Source organism: Rhinopithecus roxellana, chromosome 11 (assembly GCF_007565055.1).
Source record: "Rhinopithecus roxellana isolate Shanxi Qingling chromosome 11, ASM756505v1, whole genome shotgun sequence".
Taxonomy (NCBI): domain Eukaryota; kingdom Metazoa; phylum Chordata; class Mammalia; order Primates; family Cercopithecidae; genus Rhinopithecus; species Rhinopithecus roxellana.
The window spans coordinates 47,012,425-47,028,360 of NC_044559.1; the positions used below are offsets into that span (position 1 = coordinate 47,012,425).

Here is a 15,936-nt window from a genome sequence, read left to right on the forward strand (position 1 = left end):
AATGACATTATACAATATGTGGCTTTTTTTGGTATACAGCTTCTTTTACTTAGGATATTCTCAGGCTTCATCCATGTGTTGGCACCCCATTCCTGTTCATGGCTCAGTAGTATTCCATTGTATGGACAGACCACAGGTGTTATCCATTTATCTCCTGATGCGTACCTGGCTTACTTCACCTTTTGGCTGTAGTGGATAGAGCTGCTGTGAGCAATTCCTGTACAGGCTTCTGTTTGAACGCCTGTTTTTAATTATTTTGGGTATACATCGAGGAGTGAAACTGCTGGGTCTGTTTCTGTTGATTGAAGAAAGGATATTCTTTTTATTGCTCTGTCTGTATGGACCTCTCCTGTATTACTTCAGCGAGTTGTGAAGGTTGGTCTGGATCGCTTTGCCGTTCTCCTTTTTGAATTGTACCTTTATCTGTAGGTTGAACACAGGCACTGTCTTTCACATTTTCAGATCTCTAAGATCTTCACTGGGGGTCAAGGTCCAAGGAATCAAAGCTTAGGGTGTGTTTGCTCCCGAGCAGGAGAGAGCGTTGTTTAGAGGGAGGGAGAAGGGGAATGCTTGAGGTCAGAATCACAGGACAGCATATCCGTCTTGAGATTTCAGAAATCACCATAGCTCTGTGCCCCTTCCTAGAGAACAACGTGTCAAAATACAGCATTCCTAATTGAAGGAAGCAAAATCAGCTGCCTAAGTCGTGAGACCTAGGATGGTGAAGAGTCTCAGAATGACCAAAAACACACCGACTCTGTTCTCAGGGAAGCTCCTGAGCCCTGACCGCATGCTCTGTAGACCCCTGCCCTGTGGGGGTCCATTTGTGCTCACACGGTTCATCCTCTGGGAGAAAGCATGACAGGGTGATACGAGGGAACCTGAGGGCCGGGATGAATTTCAGGATAAAAAGAGCTGACTGAGGGATGCTGCCATGGTACATCATCTAGATTTGCACTGCCCTATTGAAATTCAAATAAAATACAGCTAAATGTTCATTCCTCAGTCACCCTACCTGTATTTCAAGTGCCTGATGGACTTGTGCCCAATGGTGACTGTACTGGCCAGAGCTGCTGTAGAATAGTCCCATTGTTGGGGAAAGTTCTGCTGGTTGAGTCTGGCTGGACTGTAGACACAGGAGTGGCCACAGCAATAGTGCTGGGAGCTGAGAAGGTGCCCAGTGCACGGAGGAGGATGAGCTGGATCGGGGAGGAGAGGTCAGGATTTGATCCTGGAAAGGTGTAGTTGTAGTCCTGGCTCTGTCATCCCCCAGCAAGGCGTGTCTCCTGCCACAGGGCCCCAGCCTCCCTGTGTGCCCACCACGGGCCTGGCACCAGCTGCCCTCTGTGCCACCCAGGGCAGGAGAGGGTTGTGCCGCATATGGGTCCTGATTGCTTCTCCATGACGAGAAGAGGACAGACACTCGGAGGAAACGCTGAGGAACCTTGACAGAAATCCCATGCTGCTCTGTCAGCCAAGTAGCTTTTTGGTGTTCTAGGCATTCTTTTTTTTTTTGAGGTTGAGGTTCGAGCAGTTCTCCTACTTCAGCCTCCCAAGTAGCTGGGACTACAGGCCCCCACCACCACGCCTGAATAATTTTTTTGTATTTTTAATAGAGACAGGGTTTCACCATGTTGCCAGGCTAGTCTTGAACTCCTGACTTCAAGTGATCCACCTGCTTCAGTCTTCCAAAGTGCTGGGATTACGGACATGAGCCACCGTACCTGGCAGATGTTCATTTTTATTACAATTTACAAAGGTATTGGTCAGAAATAGAATGAAAATGGAAGCAAATCCTAGTCTCCAGGTCATGGGAGAATCCTTGCTTCAGGTGTCTCATGGGTGAGGTGATGTATTCGTCTCTCAGGGCTGCTGTCACAAACAAAACAGGGGACTTCAAACGACATCAGTGTGGTCCCTCATCGTTCTGGAGGCCAGAAGTCCAAGAGGAAGGCATCACCGGGACCATGCTCTCCCCGAGGCTCTAGAAGGATGTAGGGCAGCTACCGGGGCTGCTGGCAGTCCTCGGTGTGCTGTGGTTTGTGGTCGCATCATGCTCGTGTCTGCCTCTGCCTTCCTGTGGTGTGTGCGGCTGGGCATCCAAATCTCCTTCTCCTTTTTCTTCTTTTTCTTTTCCTTTTTTTTGGAGACAGTGTCTCACCCTGTCATCCAGGCTAGAGTGCAGTAGTGTGATCTTGGCTCACTGCAACTTCCACCTTCCGGGCTCAAGTAATCCTCCTACCTCAGCCTCTCGAGTAGCTGGGACCACAGGCATCCAGGCTGGAGTGCAGTGGCATGATCTCGGCTTACTGCAGCTTCCACCTTCGGGCTTAAGTAATCGTCCTACCTCAGCCTCCCAAGTAGCTGAGATCACAGGTGCATGCCACTGTGCCCACCTAAGTTTTTGTGTTTTTGGTAGAGACTGGGTGTTGCTATGTTGCCTTGGCTGGTCTTGAACTCCTGAGCTCAAGCCATCCTCCTGCCTCAGGTTTCCAAAGTGCACCTAGCCTTGGCCTTTTTTTGTTTTTTTCTTATAAAGATACTCGTCATTGGATTTAGGACCCACTGTAATTCTGATTTGCATTTATCTGCAAAGATTCTGTTTATAAGTTCATTTGTATTCATAGGCACCAGGATATCCTAGTCCATTTTGTGCTGCTGTAACAAAATACCTGAGACTCAGTAAAATACCTGAGTACTTTAGAATGAACAGCAATTTACTGGCTCGCAGTTCTGGAGGCTGGCAAGTCCAAGGTCTAGGTGCTGGCATTAAGGGCCTTCTTGCCTGGTCATCCCATGGCAGAAGGTGAGAGGGTGAGAGAGGATGAGAGGGTGCCAAACTCGCTCTTTTACAATGACCTAATCCTCCCTATGTGGCTGAGGCCTCATGGCCTAATCACATTACTTCTAAAGTTCGTGCCTCTTTGCCTGCCTGTAGTCCCAGCTACATGGGAGGCTGAGATGGGAGGATCAATTGAGCCCAGGAGGTAGAGGCTGCAGTGAGTTGTGATCATTCCGCAGCCCTCCAGCCTGGGCGACGGAGTGAGAACCGGTCTCAAAAAACAAACAAACAAACAAAAAACAAAAAAAAACCACCCATATGTTAATAACTGTTACAGTGTCAATGTCAATTGAATTTCAACTTGAATTTTGGATGGGACAGACATTAAAATGATAGCACAGGGATTAGGTCTTGAACATTTTTTGGCAGGGTCACAATTCCATGCACTGCATATGGCCTGTGGGTGGGGAGCCAGGCCTGTGGGTGGGGAGTCAGGGGCTTGAGCTCCACTCTGCATTCACTGTTTGCTCTACCCCAAAGCCTTCCCTTCCCCTGTCCTGCTCTGTCTGCCTGTGAGTGTCTGTGTACCCTGGCCATCCTCGATGGCAGTGAGTCTGAGTATTGGTAGGCTGGGCTAGAGCCTGGGACAGCCAGGCAGGTGGAGGGTGACCGAGGGTGGACGAGTGCACGGTGGACAGACAGAATAGCCTGCGAGATTTTGCCTCATTCCTGCATCTTTTTTCCTCCTTTGTCCTGCACACACTTCGTCTTACACCCGCTTCTGTTCCTGAAAGGCTCCATTTTGTCAGATTATTCAGACCATGAAGAAAACACAAGTGTGATATGCTTCATTCTCCACTCACTGTTTGCAAAACCATTTTGCTACAGTTCAGACCCTTAAGATGCTGTGGAACTGGACCATTTTCCTGTCTGTCGACTTCTGAATTTTAAGTGTTTTTCAGAAAGTCTCCATCATTTGGAAGTCATGCTTTGCCTCCTGGAAGCTGTCTAGACAGGTAACCAATTTTCACCAATTTGGAGGCTATGGAGGCCTCTTCCAAGGATCGCTGCCCTCTCCATGAGCCTCTTTAGCTAGATGACTGTGCTGGTATCAAGTGGAAAAAAAAAAAAAAGAAAGAATAGTTCAGCAATTTAATTCAAATTTGTTCTTGCCTAGATTAAGGTAATGCTTCTATTTGGTGTGACTTAATTCCTGGCAAATGGATTGTGGGAGGTTAGGGAGAGCACCCTGACTCCAGAGCAGAGAGCAGAAGAGGGTGTTCTTGCTGTCGGTGCTGAGGCTGGCTTGGTCTTTCTTTTTCTCTTGCTTCATACTTTTTGCTTTGTGGCTTCTGCTGATTACCTAATCATCTGTAGGGCATCATTGTAGCTGTATCCTGACACGCGGAGTTCTGGTGGCTTCTACTCTGACCCTTCCTCTTCCTTTATAGATTATTCCATCCTTGACCACATTTTTTTCTGTTCTCCTGTGTGCCTAGCTTTGGGGAAATAAGGATGAGTTAGGTGCAGCCTTTGGTTGCTCATTTGAACAGTGATTCTGACTACGGTTAGAGAAGGGGTATGGGAGAGAAGTGCAGGGGTTTTACTTAGCCAAGGCTGAAGGCAGAGCAAACGGTCATTGCTGCATGGCCCAGCTACCTGTGGCCAGAGAGGAGCCATGGCCCAGGTCTTGCTGGGCTGACCCAAGGGCCGAGGAATTGTGTGTGCCAGGCACCCATCTGTGACACAACCACATGGGCCAGGAGCTATTTGTGTGTGTGTGTGTGTGTGTGTGTGTGTGTGTGTGTGTGTGTAGGAGCAATTAATGGACAGGATCCAGAGATGCCAAGAGCAGTCCTGCACAGAGATGCTGAGAGCAGTCCTGCACAGAGATGCTGAGAGCACTCCTGCACAGAGATGCTGAGAGCAGTCCTGCACAGAGATGCTGAGAGCACTCCTGCACAGAGATGCTGAGAGCAGTCCTGCACAGTGAAGACAGTATCAATATCCCTCTCCCTGAGAAACCCAGGAGACCCGTTACTCATTGTATTACATCATGCTTCAAGGAAGGCATAACAAATTGATTTGTGTAGGAACTTTAACTGGATTCATTGAAGAATCTCAGGAAGTTTGTGCTTTTTTCAATTTGGGCGTTGTGATGGAGAAACACGCAGATACTTGTAGGAACAATGTCCCTCAGGTGCTAAATTGACATTTGGGATTGAGTGAACCAAAGCATTGGTGGTGGTGATGGGGAATGCTATCTGAAAAACCGGAATCACCTTTAAGGAAGCTGATTACTAAGAGAATTGATTACAAAAAGTATTTTTGGATTTAAAATACATAAGATGTAGGCAGTCCTAATTTAATGATATAAGGAATTGAAGCAATTGTTGCCATCGTCTTTTTGTTCTGGACTGCTGTCACATACACCCTAGAGATGCATCCTTGAAGGTCTTCAAAGTTCTGTGGATTTCCTTTCTTCAGCCGCCTCAGCCCATCACGTCCAGCCATCCGTCCTGTTTTATCAAGTCCCTAGAGTGGGTCCAGGGGCACCAATTGGCAGAGCTGGTCTTGGTGCATTTTCCCCTATCAAGTTTATCTGATTTCCGGAGACTGTTTGGCTCTTCCCCACATCTTCCAAAGACAGAACACTAAGGTGTAAAAGGAGGATTTGTGGACTATATATGTTTTAGCTCAAAACCTCCAAGTGGAATCATTTTAATATGAATTTTCTTGAGAAATATGTAAATTAATAATTGCTTCATACATTATTCAAGAAAAACTTATTTTGTATCACCCATAGCTCTTCTAATCTTATATAAAGATATGCTAATGGGTTTAATTAAAATAATTATACTGAATAATGTAGCCTGAACTTTACTCTAAAATAGTATCTATTAATCATCATCAGTAATATTTTTAGCCAGAGAGACACTTACAACCTTAAGCTGATACTAGATGGAAAGTGTATTTATTGTTTGATTTTTCAGTTTGGATTAAGTTGGCATTCTCATGAGATCTGGGACAATTACATTTGCTTAGAGACGAGTATAAAATTTATTTCTGGGCTGGGCGCAGTGGCTCACGCCTGTAATCCCAGCACTTTGGGAGGCCAAGATGAGCAGATCACGAGGTCAGGAGTTCGAGACCAGCCTGGCCAACATGGTGAAACCCTGTCTCTACTAAAAATACAAAAATCAGCCAGGCGTGGTGGCACACGTCTGTAATCCTAGCTACTCAGGAGGCTGAGACAGGAGAATTGCTTGAACCTGGGAGGTGGAGGTTACAGTGAGCCGAGATCGCGCCATTGCACTCCAGCCTGGGCAACAGAGTGAGACTCCGTCTCAGAAAGGAGAAAAAAATATATTTTATTTCTTTAACCTGAAATATTTCGGCAATTAGAAAACTTTTAGCATCTTCTGCCCTTTCCTGTTTCTTCTTTTCCCTCTGAAGCTTTGGTTTCAGTGTGTTCTTATCTGTTTGGTTCAGTTTTGATCTGACTTTCCCTCCCAAGAGTTGTGATTGCTGAATACAGTGAGTTCCTGATTGCCTGGATATTAAGAGGTGAACCAAACCTTAAGAGGGACACTTGGCAGCCCGCCTGTCTTAATATAAACAGAAATAGCTTTACCACTGGCTGGATTTCTCTCTAATTTTGTTTGTGTTATCTTTCTGTGGCTTGCTGGCTTTCCGTCAGTGCTCAGTGAATGGTTGGGAGCCCTTATGCATCTGGTGGTAATTTCAGTTTCTTCTTAACCCTCTCTCATGCCTGAGTGTGCATGGGACCCAGGTATGTGTTCTTGGTGTGTCACTGGGTCCTGCCCACGTGTTGATTGGTCCGAGGACTAAATGCAGGTAGAATCAGACCGTCCCCGCTCAGGTGGTTAGACAAAAGCTTTACCAAGTTGATAGAGTAACAGAAGCCAAGACTTAAACTGCCATTAAGTTAATCTACCTGAGTTTAAAATCAAATCTGAAGAAATTACTTGCCTAAATAGCAAACATTTATTTGGTAAGTTCACTTATAACTTAATGAACAGGCGAGGAATAAAGAAAGCTAAAATCAGTGACTTCATCTAAATTTTGTAGAGAGTATTTTTCTCTGTTCTTGGCTGGGCCAGGCCATAAGGGGGCATTCATACAGTTCCATGGTCCATGGTTCATACCTGTGGGGTCAGGGGGCATAAGTTGGCCTCACTCCAAAGTCAGCTCTATCTTTTGGGGACATCCCACGAACTTTGTCCTTCTTGACGCTTTTTGTCCCTCACCCCCAGTGAATTGATTTGTGATTATCCCGCTGTGCTGCAGGGAACCTTGCAGGTGTCTGGGAGGCCCCGTGGAGCAGATACCTGCTGAGGGACTGGCATCTTGGCCTCTCACCACAGTTCAAAACAGCTTTGCACATTCTGAGCACAATTTTATTTAAATAAAGATCATCACTGATTTACACGAATAACAAAAGGGAAGCAAAAACAGGTAAAATCTTCAGTGTCCTCAGTTTCTGTCACCCTGATCTTTTTTGTGATTTGGGAACTGATTCTGCTCAATACTTGCCACAATGTAGATGGCACTTTACAAATGGAAGTTTGTACTGAATGGAGATTCAGGTCTGAGAGACGTGCACGCGGAGGAGGTTTTCCGTGTCAACACCTGCCTGGGTCCACACGCTGTCCTGCCGCCTCTGCTGGTTGTAGCGGTGGCCGGGGTCTGTTGAGCAGGAGCAATGCGTCGAGCATATCACACGCACAGCACATCATTCCATTCTCCCACAGCCCCTGGAGGCAGACTCTGTTGCGTACCACTGTTTTGCCCATGAGAAGCCCTGATAGGAAATGCTACCTTCCCAAATTTGCACAGCGAGTGGTGGAGGAGCCTGGACAGCGCCCCAGAGCCCTGACCTCGTCCACCATGGCGCTGCCTTCCTTTGATGGTGCTGGTTAGGGTCCCCATACGCGTTCATGAATTTTTATTTTTGGAAGTGTCTTTCTGTAGATAAGATTCCACCCAGCACTATCTATCCACAGGGCAGGTGTCCCCTGCTTCGTCTGTTGGTTGCTCTGTGTCTTGGCAAGCTATTGAGGCAGGAACTGTTTCCACTCGAAAGAGACCTGAATCTAGTGAAGCTGCCAAACTCCACAGAGGAATCTGAAGGTTTTTCGTGCAAGCACAAGCAGAATCTAAAACACTGGAAACTCTGGACAAATAACCAATATTAGAAATGAATCAAGTTAGGTGTGGCTCTTACAATAGTGGGTAATGGAACCCTCCTGCCAAGGAAAGCCAGAGCCTGTGGTAGGAGGGAATCCAAGTTCCCTTTGCATCTTGTCTTTGTCTCACTAATCCAACTGGATGGGGAAGACAATTTTTTCTCTTAGTTAAGGAGGTGATTTCTGTGGCTGAACGCAGAGAGGAATTCTTCTTGAAAATAAAGAGATCACGACTGTATATGAAGTTTGCAGTCAGTCTGGGAGTCATGGAGGGTCGACTGCCCAATGTGCTCTGCGAGGACAGAAGGAGACAAGGCAGACTGAAATAGGCCGTGTCCTTACCTGTGAGGAGCTTATTGTCTATGGGGAATACGGACAAATTGACCTGCCATTGCAGTCCAAATAAGAATGTCTCTAGATGCTGTATTCATCTATTTTGCATTGCTATAAAGAATACCCAAGCCTAGGTAACTTACAGAGAAAAGAGGTTTATTTTGGCCCCTGGTTCTGCAGGGTGCACAAGAAGCATGGTGCAGTCATTTGCTTCTGGTGAGGGCTTCCGGAAGCTTCTGCTCATGACGAAGGTGAAGGGGGATCAGGCGTGTCACGTGGCAAGAGAGGGAACAAGAGAGAGAGCGGGGAGGCGCCACTGTCTTAAACCGCGAGTTCTCATGTGAACTAATAGAGTGGGAACTCACGGGTTACTGCGGGGAAGGTACTGCGTGAAGGGTACTGCGTGAAGGGTACCAAGCCATTCATCAGAAACCCTCACCTGTGACCCAGACACCTCCCACTGTCCCCACGTCCATCACTGGTATTACGCTTCAGCATGAGAGATGGAGAGGACACACATCCAAACAATGTTGGATTCCTAACCTGGCACCTGTGTGTCCTGATCGAAATGTTGTCTAAGCTAAGGACTGAGGGGTACCAGAGTCTAACTGTGTGTTTGGGGTGGACTTGGGTGGGGCGGCAGAGCAGTGACTCCAGAAGAGGGAACAGCATGTGCTCAAGCCTCTGAGCTGGCAGGGGGCCTGGCCCATCTGGGAAACTGGAAGAAGCTCGGCTTGGTGGGAGACAGTCCTGCAGGTACCAAGGATGAGTCTGGGGCTGTGGGGCCAGAGCCCACGGCCCTCCATGGGTGCAGAGTAGGTTCCTTGTGTCCTGTGAGCAGGGGACGTTGCCACAGTGTCTAAATTCCATTTGCATTTTCAGAAGGCTGCTCTGGCGGCCAGTGAGGAGTGTCCTTGAGGAGTCAGCGTGGAGGCAGGGAGGGCGGGTGGGAGGCTGTGGCAGCAAAGCCAATGGGAGGCAGTAGCGGTGCAGCCCAGGTGCTGTTTGTCCTGGGGGTAGTTAACAGCCTGAACCAAGGGCTCTGTCGCTGTCTAGAAGGGGGCTGTGAGGAAGAGAGAACGCCCGGTATGATGCTCAGGCCTGTGGCATGCAGCTGGGGCTTGGCGGTGCAGTGCCTGGCACTGGAATCCCTAGGGAAGGCGAAGCAGCTGTGGCTTCCACCAAGGCAGGGGGAGTTTGCAATGGAGAAGGAGAGGAAACCCAGCCCTTCAGGAGAACAGGTGGACCCACAGTGTGAGACGCGCCTCTCCCCATGTTTCTTCTGTATTCCGTTCTCTCTGTCCTGACTTTTGTTCCATCACCTAGGACTGATAGCAGATGTGGGTTCCTCCCAGTTCTTGCTAAACCTCATTTACCGAGAGACACAAAATCATCTTGGTCAGTTAAGCAGAATTCTGAGTTAAACCAACATTTTGGGATCACTGGCATTCCCTGTCCCCACCTCTGGGGGCACGACCCCTTCTCTGGGGGTGTCACTGTGACATTTTTGATGCTAGGAGCTCGGGAAGACCCCGGCAGGGAAGCCTTTGGGAGCCCTCGCCCTGCCTGACCCTCTGCTGGTCCTGATTCATGCAGCATCTGGTGGTCCGAGGGGAGCCAGCGGCAGGTGGGCCATGAAGGCCTGTCTTGTTTGTGGCCAGTTCACCATGGTGAAACGGTATTTATAAACTTGCTACAGGCGGTTGATGCTTTGCTGGACACAGTATAAAATGCATGAAGCCAATTCGTGCCTCACCCTCTGGGTGTTCGTAAGTGACACGAGAGACCAGGAGACTGAGCAATCAGCCTGTGCGAATGCTGGCTATTAAATGTCACAATAAACGTTTTCTTTTTTTTTTTTTCCCCAAAGCAACACTGAGGTAGTGGAAGCAGAACATTTGAAATCAGAATGAAATTATTACTATTTAATGCTCTTTTGACAAGTTGCATCCCAAAGCAGATGGTTGGGATCTGGTTGGCATTGAAGGACAGGGTGAACGCTGAGGTGAACAACAGCATGGATAGCATGGATCGTTCTGGAGTGGAGATTTATGGGGCAAACGTTGCTTTATCTACTATAGTTTTGGTGAAGGTGAAGCGTGGTGGTTTTGCAAAGTTAGCTTTGGGGCTGCACAGACCAACCCCAAATCCCAGCATTGCCAGTCTGGGCCAAAGACTTCAGTTTTGCATGTCTCCACCATCTCCTTCATGAAAGGGGATAGTAATAGGCCTCCTTCATCAGGTTGCCATGGGAATGTAATGTGTCCATAGATCTCGGCACCTAAAAACTTGTCTGGCAGGTGCAGAATACTCACATTAGAGATGAGGCAACTTGAACTCACTTGAAATGACTTGAACTGTGCACCAGAGTTGAGACACCAGCCCGCCATTCTTTCAGGCATTTCCCATCCCAGGTAACTATGGAAATATGCCCAGGTAATATATTCTTAGTCACTTAAAAAATTAAAGTATAGGCTGGGCACGGTGGCTCACGCTTATAATCTCAGCACCTTGGGAGGCTGAGGTGGGTGGATCACTTGAGGTCAGGAGTTTGAGACCAGCCTGGCCAGCATGGCGAAACCCCGTCTCTCCTAAAAATACAAAGATTAGCCAGGCGTGGTGGTGGGCACCTGTAGTCCCAGCTACTCGGGAGGCTGAGGCAGAAGAATCACGTGAACCTGGTGGGTGGGGGTTTCAGTGAGGCAAGCAAGATTGTGCCACTGCATGCCAGCCCAGGCGAAAGAGTGAAACTCTGTCTCAAAAAAACAAAAAAAGAAAGGTATAATTTACATACAATAAAATTTACTCTTTTTTACTGGACAGCTCTGCCAGCTTTGACAAAGGCATAATGCAGTCATCCCATGGGAGGGCCCCTGAGCCCTCTGCATTCCCCTGCCCCCTTCCCCACCAGCCACTGACATGCTCTCCATTCCTATAGTTTTGCCTTTTCCAGAATGTTATGAAAATTGAGTCATACGGGCTGCAGCCTTTTGCATATGTCTTGTTTTATTTATCACTGTGTTGTTCAGGTGCATCTGTGTTGTAGGTAACAGTGGTTGTTGCTTCTGTGTTACTGTGTCGAGTTCCGTTGTATGGATTCCCCTCTTCAGGGGACATTCGGGTTATTTCTAGTGTTTGGGGATTACAGATAAAGCTGCTAGAGACGTCCATATAAGGGTTTTGTAACCGTAATAGGTTCACTGTCCCATGTGCATGCCAAGTCAATGTGCTGCGACTCTGGGTTGCAGCAGAGAAAGAGTTTTAATCGTAGGACCACCAAAACAGGAGGAGGAAACCTCAGATTGTCTGCTGGAGGAGTTTGGGGCTAGGTATTGTTAAGGGTTTTTCGAGCAGGCTTAAGTGGGTTGAAGAGCGTGGGGTAAAGGGACAGGGAGATGAAGAAACTGCATTGCAGTGCTGATTCCTTTCCTCTGTGGAGGGTTTTCAAACCAGTTGGCACCAGCAGTTTCCCTGGGATTCAGGATCTGAGAAACACCTCAAGCAATTCTTAAACAAAAGACTTAATGATCCTCATATCAGAAATCCTATTTGCAGGAACGTTGGGGATGCAGATGACCAGTATCTAGTGCTGCATGACTTGGGATTACGAGGAAGTGGGCCGAAGGGCAGCCTGTTCCGGGCTTAATTATCACTGTATGGCTGTCCAGAGTTCTTGTTAATCTTAGGAGGATGGCTTCAGTTTTTGTGAATGTAGGTTTTCACTTCATTTGAGGAGGTAGCTAGGAGTAAAGTGGCTGGATGCTACGGATTATGAATGTTTACCTGTGAGAGACTACTGAACTCTTCTAAAGTTGCTGAACTATTTTTGCATTCAGACTAGCAGTGTTATACAAAGAGCACGTTATACGAAGAGTAGGAATTTTGTTTTGTTTTCATGATTCTTAGAGATGTTACTTGTATCTGATTGTCATTTTAATTTGCATTTCCCTGATGAGTAATGGTGCTGAGCGTCTTTCCAAGTACTTACTTGCCATCTATCTTCTTTGGAGAATTGTCTCTTCATCTCTTTTGCCCATTTTGCGAGGAGGGGAAGATTGTTTTCTTATGATTGAGTTTTAAGGGTTCTTTGTGTATTCTTGGTACTAATCTTTAACAGATTTCTGATCTCCAGTCATTTTCTCCCTGTGTAGTTCTTCTGTTATCTCAGTAGTACCTTTCAAAGAGCAGAAATTCTTTATTTTGAGGAAGTCCAATTTATCAGTTTTTTCTTTTACACATTGTGCTATTTGTATTATATCTAAGAAATCTTTGCTTAGCCCAAACTCACATGTATTTTCTTCCAAAAGTTTTACAGTTTTTGAAGTTCTACATTTAAGATCTGTGATCTATTTAAAGTTGAGTTTTGTGCAGTGTGAGAGAGTAGGGCATGAAGTTTATTTATTTGCCCATGGTACTGTGTACCTTTGTTACAAATCCATCAACGTGTGTATATGTTCAGGGGAATACTTTTCAAGTGAGTTTCTGCCTACTTGCTTTTGGAGAACAATTGTAAAAATTGTTTCTGTAATCGTGTAGTATTTTCCAGTGTTCAAAGTATTACCCTATTCATTTTCCAATTTGATTTTGAGCTTTAATGCAACCCCTTGAAGTATCTGGAGTGAATGTTATTTTCCCCTCTTACTTAAAGACACAGGTAGAAGGTGGCAGAGCCAGAGTCAGATCACTTAAAATCTAGCAACTTTTCCCAACAGAAGAGAGCAGAGGGACTCAGGCTCTGACTTTCCCCCAGCTGAATTTAATTCTAGCTTAGTTCAGTACTAGCTTTATGAACAGGGACAAAGTAATGAATGTCTCCATTGTTGGTTTTTTCTCCTTCCTACTCAGCTACCTTATAATAGGAGGTAATGTGCTTTGGCTGTGTCCCCACCCAAATCTCATTTTGAACTGTAGCTCCCATAATCCCCCTGTGTTGTGGGAGGGGCCCTGTCGGAGGTAATTGAATCATGAGCACAGGTTTTTCCTGTGCTATTCTGATGATGGTGAATACGCCTCCTGAGATCTGATGGTTTTATAAGGTGCAATTCCCCTGCACACACTTTGTTGTCTGCTGCCATGTAAGATGTGCTTTTGCTCCTCCTTCACCTTCCACCATGATTAAGAGGCCTTTCCAGCCATGTGGAACTGTGAGTCCAGTAAACCTCTTTCCTTTATAAATTACCCAGTCTCAGGTATTTCTTCATAGTAGGATGAAAATGGACTAATACAGGAGGTCTGTAAGAATTAAAGGTCAAATATACACGGGTCCTAGCACAGTGTGTAGCATGACAGGATCTATCATGAATATAATTACTCTGTTTTTTGAGGGTGTTTGTTTTCTAGAAGATACATTACTGAAGAACAAAATGATTCATAATTAAAGTATATACAGATATACAGGAAAACATTTTTGGAATGGAACAAAGACAGTTGACTTTAATCATTGAATGTAGAAGAGTTGAAGTGAATTTAATGGAAGAGGATTATTCTGAGGGGGACAGGTCTTCATTTTGCTTTAACTTCACAGAGCTCTGCAGGGGTTAAAGGAGAAAATCACATGCACAGAAAAGCAGGTTGTATAGGCACTTAGGCCGCAGGTGGTAAGTGTTAGCTTCTGTTAATAATAATTTTATTATGTGTCAAGACATCCTGTAAGAATTTAGCATTCTTTGAGCATTCTTTGTAGATTAGAGGTTCGTTTTCTTTTTTGAGACAGGATCTTGCTCTGTTGCCGAGGCTGGATTGCCATGCTGTGATCGTGGCTCACTGCAACCCCTACTTCCTGGGCTTAAGTGATCCTCTTGCCTCAGCCTCCTGAATAGCTGGGACAACAGGCATAAGTCACGAATGCCAGGGTAATTTTGTTGTAAAGGTGGAATTTCGCCATGTTGCCCAGGCTGGTCTCAAACTCCTGAGCTGAAGCGATCTGCCTGCCTCAGCCTCCCAAAGTGCTGGTATTACAAGTGTGAACCACTGCTCCTGATGAATTTTTTCTTTGCTCCATTTTCATCGTATTAGCCATCAGCCCCTCATCTGGAAGTGATCTTTCTTTTCTCAGTATTTCTGCGGTTCTTCTCATAAGGATTACAAATTAGTATGAGTGAAGGGGTGGCCTGCCCCTCTACACCTGTGGGTGCTTCTCGTTAGGTGGAACGAGAGACTTGAGAAAAAGAATAATACACAGAGACAAAGTATAGAGAAAGAAAAGCGGGGCCTAGGGGACCGGTGCTGTGCTTACAGAGGACCCACACCGGCACCAGCCCCTGAGTTCCCTCAGTATTTATTGTTCAAAAGATAAGGGAGTAAATCAGCAGTAAGACATACAGATACACGGAGATGTTCCATTTGCCCAGGGACGGGCAGGAGACAGATGTTTTTCTTTTACTGAGATTTAAGAGAATGGTACTGACCTTCAACCACAAGCAGGCTTTAAGCATTTGCCTAACAAAGCACATTCCTTACAGCCCAAAATCTTTTCAACCTTAATTACCACAGCGATGTCTCTAGCAAGGACAGGATTGGGGGTAGAGTCACAGATTAACAGCATCTCAAATACAGAGCCAAATGGAGTCTCTTAAATTTACTTCTTTCTATATAAACACACTAACAAGCCAACCTCTCTTTTCCCCACATATGAGCGCTCCCTAACCTGCATGCTGCTCAGTCTTCTTGTTTCTTGGTTTGCAGGGGGCAGCACTGAAATACTTACCAACGATCGTCAACGATGTGAAATTGGTGTTTGATCCCAAAGAGCTCAGGTAAGTGTGCAGCCTAGGCGAATGCCTGTCACGTGCCGTGTGTGACCTCCTTCTCAGCGCACTTAGTTTATGGGATGTTCAGGGTTCTGCCTCATGTCTCCATATGTCAGTGCCCTGGATCATTCTGGAACATGTGTTGCTGGTGGTGTCTGTGACTCTTTGATAATTATGACATGATATGGAAAAGGCATCACTAGTCAACTCTCAGAATATTTTAAAAGAAGATTGTTTACAGTCTAATTGGCATATACTGCCCATTTGGCATTTTGCATACTTTGAGGTTTGAATTTCAAGATGTGGTTGTTGGTTTTGCTCTTGTTTTCAGCACCTAAAAATCCTGACATAAGAGCTTTAATATTCCTGTGCCAGCTCCTGCTTCTATAATAGAGGCAACTCCTCTTTGGGAGGGGCCCTGAGCCTCAAGCAGAAGACTCAGAAGTTGCTAAGAAAATAATTTTTAGAAAACCCCACAAACAAAGTTGGAGAAAGCTGGTCACTGGGCTTGCAGACCAAGGAGTGAGATTGGACACCAAATCCTTCCTTTTCTCTCCCTAACTTGCCGCCTCTCGGTGGCCAGGTGCGCTGTTTGTTTCCTCATCTGTTGGTGTCACTGCATTCTGAAAAGTGCCATTGTGAGCAAATGGGATACACAGCCTTTATAATTTACTTTTTAAGAGATAGGGGTCTCACTCTGTTGCCCAGGCTGTAGTGCAGTGGCGCGATCATAGCTCACTGCAGCTTCAAACTCCTGGCCTCAAGCGCCCCTCCTGCCTCTGCCTTCAAAGCACTGGGATTACAGACGTGTGCCACTGCTCCCACCCCAGGGATGCACAGTCTTTTAAACCGCAGACATTTA

At 46.2% G+C, this 15,936-nt stretch overlaps 1 protein-coding gene across 3 annotated transcripts in view; it reads left to right on the forward strand.

Moving 5' to 3' along the window:
• DOCK1 (dedicator of cytokinesis 1) overlaps positions 1-15,936 on the forward strand; it is a 548,347-nt gene that overhangs the window by 184,243 nt on the left and 348,168 nt on the right. For all 3 annotated transcript variants that reach the window (XM_030941069.1, XM_030941070.1, XM_030941071.1), the window contains exon 24: positions 15,010-15,080. In XM_030941069.1, the coding sequence (XP_030796929.1) occupies positions 15,010-15,080 (71 nt within the window). The remainder of the gene's footprint in view (positions 1-15,009; positions 15,081-15,936) is intronic.